Genomic DNA, 7,820 nt, shown 5'->3' on the forward strand with positions numbered 1-7,820 from the left:
TGGGAGGGAAAATTCAGGGTGAGTGGGAGGAAACATTCAAGGCGAATAGGAGGTAACACTCAGAGGGAGTGGGAGAGAACAATCAGAGGGAGTGGGAGGGAAAATTCAGGGTGAGTGGGAGGAAACATTCAAGGCGAACACTCAGAGGGAGTGGGAGAGAACAATCAGAGGGAGTGGGAGGGAACATTCAGGGTGAGTGGGAGGAAACATTCAAGGCGAACACTCAGAGGGAGTGGGAGAGAACAATCAGGGAACATTCAGGGAGGAGTAGGAACACCCACAATCAGAGGAGAGAGAGCACGATTACGTGTGGCTGGGCACATTATGAGGGCAAGGCAGCATTTGGAAGATCTTGACGTAGAACATCTTCTTTTTACAAAACTATGCGCTCATCTACGTGCTTCCCTACGACTCGTAACCGCGGCAACCTTCCGCCGTTGCGTCGAACCGGGTACGAGCAATCACGACCCGGCCTGCTGCACCTAGCACCGCAAGGTCATCATACAATCATTCGCATCCTCTACCAGCGTTAACCTGCATTGACACGAGAGAGGCGCGCCGCCACACAGAAATTCGTCAAAAACACCGCCTCGCTGACGAAAATCACTGTCCTTCCATAGAACCACCATGCTTATAATGCACCAAAATAGCTTAGAATGGACCAAATTGCACCATTTTTTCAAAAATTTCCCAACCGCTGTGCTCGCTTTGCTAGGACTTCGAAACGCACACACCAAAAATAAAAATTTACCACCTAACAGATCTTTTCGGCCAGGGGAAACACTGCTCTACTCATAGAATAAATTCTACATGGCGCAGAATAAACCTAGAGGATTCCAGTTCATGTCATCGCCGTGGCGTTGCCGTTTCCGACGCAGCCATCTACCGCTAGGGAGCGCTCAGACGATCGCGAATCAACCACGAGTCTGCCGTCTACGGACGCTCGCGAAAAACGCGCGAGGGGTCCGCCTGCGACGGGACACGGCGCATCGTGCGGAGGGAAGCACGTAGCGCACACCAAGGAGCTAAATATAACAAGGAGAGGAAGCGCCGCCATATCTGGCCCAAATCTTTGCCATATTTGGTCATATTGGCCTAGAACATATTAGTGTTCTATTGTCTCTGGGTTCGGGTCTGCACAGCCGTTTCAGCTGATTATGGTCCATAGATGGCGTCCTTGAGGCGAAAAGCACACAGCCAATCTGCTTCCTCTCCTTGTTATATTTAGCTCCTTGGCACGCATGAGCGAGACAACAGAGAGAATGAAGGAAGGTGGAGGTAGAAACCTTCACGCTGCTGCGCGCCGTAGCCTCCCCTCCTCGGTGGGCCGCGGTCGTACTCCCTGCCTCCTCCTCGATGCAGCCTACAACATCACACACAGAAGAAGCTTTACAACACGCGCGCGAGAGAGAGAAAGAGAGAGAGAGAGAGAGAGAGAGAGAGAGAGAGAGAGAGAGGGCGAGAGAGAGAGAGAGAGAGAGAGAGAGAGAGAGTGAAAGATAAAGAAAGAGATGGAAAGAAAGAAAGCGAGCGTGAGAGAGAGGGGTGGGAAAGAGATAGAGAGAGAGGGGGGGGGGAGGGGAAAGAGAGAGAGAGAGAGAGAGAGAGAGAGAGAGAGAGAGAGATAGAGAGAGGTGAATCACATACAATTACCCTTTCAGCTCCACCCATCTGCCAAGCCAGTATATTTACAGTGCAGGATGGCAGAAACTTTCTATGAACACTATTAGTGCAATATGAAACCAAGGTACTATGCTATCTACATTAGTTTCACGCATGTATAACCAGCATGTATTGCTTAAATACGCTTGTAAAAATCTAGATCTAAAAGTATCTAATATTATCACATAATTGCACATGTATGGATATTTTTCCTCAGCTCTTCATAAATGCTAGATTTTCCTTTACTCGTAGATTTCATAAGTATCACTATAGCCAAAATAGGAATTGCCAGCACTTATGTAAGCTCAAAGTTCCTACGTCACAAGAATGTTAATGCAAAAGTTTTCCACAACTAACATCTTTTTTTGGTTCGAAATAATAGCAAAAATGTGGGCAATCGTGAAAACATTACTTTTTAGAATAAAAGTTCCCCTAACATGTCTTCCTAGAATTAATTTACACTTTAAACAAAAATTAACTGCAAGCGATTATGGGGCCGTTTGTCACCGACATCATTAGTAATGACGTCATAAGACCAAAATGTCACGATACTTTTCCACGGGAAATGTTGTGTAAAAAAAGTTACGCACATTTTCCACGTATGATGTCATAGCTAATTATCAACGTTTATGACAACGAGGACCCGCGTGCTTCGATCGTACGCTGACACACTTCTCTGCAAGAAGTTGACACCGCCTAAACTCTCACGCAGGAAGAGCCTCACTTCTGATCTGCTGCCGAATATTTCGAACATTAAAAATACGTGAACGCGGTGCAATTAACATTATTCTTCATAAATATATCAGCTAGAATTAGCATAATCTAGGTGGGCAAAGTTAGTGGATTATTGTGACATAAGAGACTTTAAGTGGTTGCTTAAGCATGACGAATGCACTCTACACTCAACAGATTGCACATATTATATCATTTACATGCGTGTATGTCGATTCTATCGCTCTCTTCCTTCTCAGGTCTCTCTATCTCTCTCTCTCCTCTCTCTCTCTCGTCTCTACTCTCTCTCGTCTCTTCTATTTATATTACTATATATATAATTATATTATATTATATACTATATATATTAATAGATACAAGTAATAATAGTATATATACAGTATATATATATAGGTAGATAGTTAGCTAGATAGATAGATAGATGGACAGTCTAGTTTCTGAAGTGATACTGTAGTCACACTACTACTGAGAGTCTAGAAGGGCTCACCACATGTTCATAGTTACCTCTGGTTGATGTTCACACAGTACACACAACAGTGGTCACTAGAAATGGCTACACATTGGCACAGTTCTGATTCGGCCGCGCACCCCGGCACCATTCGGGTACACTTATTGCGGGGGGTAATGTCACTACTGAGCACGCGACTCCGGCCCGTGCGAGTGTAAGAGTACTCCTGAATGAATCATCATCACACACCCACACACACACCACGTCACGTTTACAGTAGTGCGCAGAACCACCGACGAGCCAAGGTACAGGTAGCGAATTACACTGCTAAACCGTAAAACTAAGTTCATTTTTTCCCTCAATTTTTTTTAGGGCAAGTCTCTGAGCCGGCGGTAACATTTTGGAAAAAGTCCTCGATTTTTTTGCGTAGTGCGTCGGCGGCGACACGGAAACACGGCAGCAGCATTAGCGGAAGTCCAGAACGTTCTTTTTTGTGCATTCACAAATTTTAGTCCGTGAGCTTTTTTGAGAAACACACACTCGCACTTAGACAGCTGCACTTCAGGCAAAGCTTCGAGACAACGCTCCTCAAACGACCGGATGCACTAATCAGTCGACACACGTATCCTTCGAGGTTTTCAACACCTTACATCGTTCGGGAGAGGGGGAAGCCGTGCCCAGACGGCACTTTCTCTCTCGCTTTTTTTCGCCAACAAAAACGACAGTTTTTCGCTCGAAAATTACGCGACCCCGTGACCTCCGTTTAAACAAGCGTCGCCCTCTGCGGCCGCGGCGCATCTACACACCGCCGTGCCGATGAGAAACGACGATGACTAACGTCCACCTAACGTCCACCTAACGTCCGCCATGCACGCTAGAAGCAACTCAACAAAAGGCAAGACGCAAAGAAATTCACGGGACGTGCGCGGGGGGCGGCCGCGGCGGCGGCGACGCTTCCCTTCACTTCGCACGCGGTTGCCGAGCGACAACCACGCGCGCACGCAAGCGTCACCGTCGCGTCGTTGCCGTCGACTTCCACCTACGAGACGACGCCGCACTCTGAAAACAAGTGCACGCTCGACCCTCCCCCGCGCGCACACTCCCGTCGATCGCTTCCTTCGCTCGAGACGTTCCATCGCTGCGGAATTAACCGCGCGACATTTTCCCGTGCCGACTCGGATCGAGGCGGTCGCCGCGGCGACCGCGGCGCGATTGAACACACGTAGACGACAGTTCTACACGGATGAGCGACGCAGTCCGAGAGAACCTTCGCCCGCGACGCAGATTCACTAGAGCCCTCTCTCTCCGGCGAGCAACGACGGCCGCCACCGCCGCGGCGCCGGTTCACGCACCGGCGAATCAGCCGGCCGCCGCGCAACACAGTCCTAACCTAGGTGGCTCCCGGTTGTGGCGCCGGTGGTCGCGCGGGCGGTCTCGCGGTGCGGCGTGCACACGGTTGCGGCTGTGCTTCGCCTTGCGAGCGACGGACGTCAAATCTATGTTCTCGTCGAAGGGAAACAGCCGGCACAGCGACTCGCCGCAGTTGTGTTCGATCTCCTGCGAACAGAACACAGCCGGAGTCACTAGTCCAACAATGAAGCTTTACGGAAATCGAAAGTTTGCGGGAATTTAAAGTTTACGGAAATCGAAAGTCAACGGATATTGAAGGTTGACAAGAATTTCGAGTTTACGGAAATTTAATATTCAGGTTTAATATTAATATATAATTATACGGATGTTAAAATGTTAATATTGAATTTAAAGTAAATTTAATTTGTTTTACGGCAGTTTTTTGAAGTTCTAGAACTTGCCACCAACATGCCTGGGTACTCAGCATACGTAATACACCGGGGTGTGCTTTGTAAGGAACATCAGAAGTAGCTATAACAACGTTAAGCCTAAAATGACTTCTAAAGCATAACTTAAATAACTGAAATGGGGAGTATTGAGCAAAATTGTATTATTCATTATACTTTGCAATTATAAAAGGAGAGCTATTTCTGATGTTTCTGACAATTTGCCCTGGTACATTATGTACGCAAAGTACACAAGCCTATTAATGTGAGTTTAAGGTCTCTGCAAAACAATCGTTAGCGCTTTCGAATGCGAAACCTATACGGCGAACAATTTCGTGAGTTAAACGATCGTACCTGCCGATTGCTTATGCAATAACGCAGAAGTACACAGTAAGCAATTAGCAAGGGAAAAGGGTAGAATCACAATTATGCTATTGTTCTATTTTGGGTACATGCCCAGCTGTGTAGTCGTGGCCATGTCACCAGCCATTTAGTAAAGACAACCAATTACAGGCGGTTGCGCTACAGCGGGGTTGACGATAAACAATAGGTAGGCAGGATCTCTAGATTGTGTATAAAATCTCTTGCTCGGCGAGAGAGAAGGAACAGACAGACCGAGATAGATATAGACTACACATCCATTTAGATAACCCGTCGTCACAGCATTAGCCTCGTAAGTTATGACAGTGTCTCGCGTAAACCTCGTGTACGCGGCTGCCCTTTTGTGGGATTATACATAGTTTAAGAGGCAACGATTAAAGAGAGTAACTAGAATACGTATATCACTGCTGTTGTGTACTTTTCAATGTGTGCCTGATAGACGTTAGCAAAGGGTGTTAGACATACACCCACGCGTAACCACTTATATGATTACGATAAGCAAGCGGCTTCACTACACTTACATTTAACTTTACCTTAGGCTTTACCTTTACTAACTTTTTACCCCTCCCTTCCAGCGACACACCCACCCACTATACCTCACCCATCGACATACCTGTCCATCTCGGCCGATCTTCACAGGCTTATTCTCGTTCCAGGAGTTGTGCAGGTGGAGAGTCTTGGAAAAGGCTAGCTCCTTCCTACGACACAACGAGAGAGAGAGAGCGAGATAGATAATTTCGAGCTCTTTAGAAACATTGACGACAAGACAATACATATAGATGACAAGACAAGACCTCGGTGGTCGCACGTGGGGTTTCGCGAAATTATTCATAAACTCGGGGTTCTGTTGCTGCCTACCTGTTCACCCAGTCGATCTTGAAGACGCCTCCCAGAGCGCGTGACGTCATGCCGGGCGGGAGGACCCACTGCGGCGGCGCGATGTCGTGACGAGATTCGCTGCTGAGTCGCGCGTAGCCTGAATGACACAGAACAGCACGAATCATTGGTCTGTTACTGTCCTGCAACTTTTGATTTCCACACCGCTATGCCTCTCTCTCTCTCTTTCTCTCTCTCTCTTGCTCCCTATCTCTCTCCCACTCTCTCTCTCTCTCTCGCTCTCTCCCTCTCTCTCTCTCTCTCTCTCTCTCTCTCTCTCTCTCTCTCTCTCTCTCTCCCCCCACTTTCTCTCTTTCGCTATCTATCTCTCTCCTCTTTCTTTTATCACTCACGTTCCATCTCTCTATTGACCAGACCTGGATCTAACTAAGTTGACCAAGTTGAATTTTAAGTAGCTGCTTTTCCATCATTGATAATACGAACAACTGAGTACGCTGATACTAGTAAAAGCTGTACGTGGACTACCTAAACGAAAATCATTAGCGCACACATTTAGAAATGTTGAAAATACTACTTGGTAGCTGCATACCTTGGAATTTCCCACTCTCTTTTACCGAGTAGACAAGAATAACGTTTCTGCATTCCTTAAAGGCCTTGTTTAGCTTGGCTTCATTCTGTGGTGGCGTAGACCATACACCCTACAGGCGAAGCAAACAAAATGTACATGAGATGTATCTACACACTAAGCAATACAAATATAACCATAACGGTCTATTTGAGCTGCTTGCACATGCGCAGTGCACTCTAAATTACCTTTAGCAAACAACACATCTAAAACGTGCAGCATTATGGACATCAGCATCAGCAACATCTACAAAACCTTTTTTTAAACAACAACTATTATTTATTCACACTTGCGTGCCGAATGGCCCGAATCAAACAGGAAGAACACACATCATCGGGCTGACGTGACGCTGGGTAGGTAAACACCGGACGCCGCGATCGCTCCACCCCGTTGCACGTACCTTTGCCTTTGCTAGGGAGATGTTCTCGTGGTTGTTACTCTTAATGAGGAAGTACGCGGAATCGCGGAAGATGTACTTCAGCTTCGAGCCTTGTTCCTTGAGCAGATCTAGTCGCGCTCGCTTGTTCTTACCTGAAACACGTGCGTGCAAATATTACGAAATGTTTCTCTGGGTTAATCTGCCCAATGTGTTTGCATGTAAAGTCATGTACTCTACCTAGAGTATAAGAATATTCACTCTGCTAGGACGTGATTCTCTGCACATACAAAGAGTCAGGTATCCACCCAAGAAAAAGGAGAAACTTACGTGAATACGTGCGTGCCTATCTTTAAGCATGACGTGGTGTGGGGTACGTGCGCATGTGTGTGTGCGTGCACGTGTGTATCTAGAGTGTTAGCGCGCGGACTTGAACACCTACTCGTATCAATCTCCTCTTCCTCACTGATGTCTGAGTGCGCATGCATGTGTGTATACGTGTACATGCGTGTGTGTGAGTGTGTGTAGCTAGGGTGTTAGCGCGCAGATGTCGACACCTACATGGATCAATCACCTCTTCCTCATTAATGTCTGACTGTACATGCGTGGGTGTGTGTGTGTGTGTGTGTGTGTGCGTGTGCGTGTGCGCGTGCGTACGTGTTATTGTGCGTGCGTGCGTGCGTGCGTGCGTGCGTGCGTGTGTGTGTGTGTGCGTGTGTACATGCACGTGTGTAGCTAGGGTGTTAGCGCGCAGATGTAGACACCTACTCGGATCAATCTCCTCTTCCTCATTAATGTCTGACTGTACATGTGTGGGTGTGTGTGTGTGTGTGTGTGTGTGTGTGTGTGTGTGTGTGTGCACGCACGTGTGTAGCTAGGGTGTTAGCGCGCAGATGTAGACACCTACTCGGATCAATCTCCTCTTCCTCATTAATGTCTGACTGTACATGTGTGGGTGTGTGT

General features: G+C 47.3%; 1 protein-coding gene across 1 annotated transcript in view; it reads right to left on the reverse strand.

The window, feature by feature from the left end:
- The window catches only part of LOC106808796 (YTH domain-containing protein 1-like), a 24,455-nt gene that overhangs the window by 6,225 nt on the left and 10,410 nt on the right, over positions 1-7,820 (reverse strand). Inside the window, exons 9-14 of the mRNA XM_014811649.1 lie at positions 6,882-7,012; positions 6,446-6,554; positions 5,878-5,995; positions 5,633-5,717; positions 4,233-4,399; positions 1,287-1,363 (exon numbers count right to left, since the gene is read on the reverse strand). Coding sequence (XP_014667135.1) covers positions 1,287-1,363; positions 4,233-4,399; positions 5,633-5,717; positions 5,878-5,995; positions 6,446-6,554; positions 6,882-7,012 — 687 coding nt within the window. The remainder of the gene's footprint in view (positions 1-1,286; positions 1,364-4,232; positions 4,400-5,632; positions 5,718-5,877; positions 5,996-6,445; positions 6,555-6,881; positions 7,013-7,820) is intronic.

The sequence above is a fragment of the Priapulus caudatus genome, unplaced genomic scaffold (genome assembly GCF_000485595.1).
Source record: "Priapulus caudatus unplaced genomic scaffold, Priapulus_caudatus-5.0.1 Scaffold305, whole genome shotgun sequence".
Classification (NCBI taxonomy): Eukaryota; Metazoa; Priapulida; class Priapulimorpha; order Priapulimorphida; family Priapulidae; genus Priapulus; species Priapulus caudatus.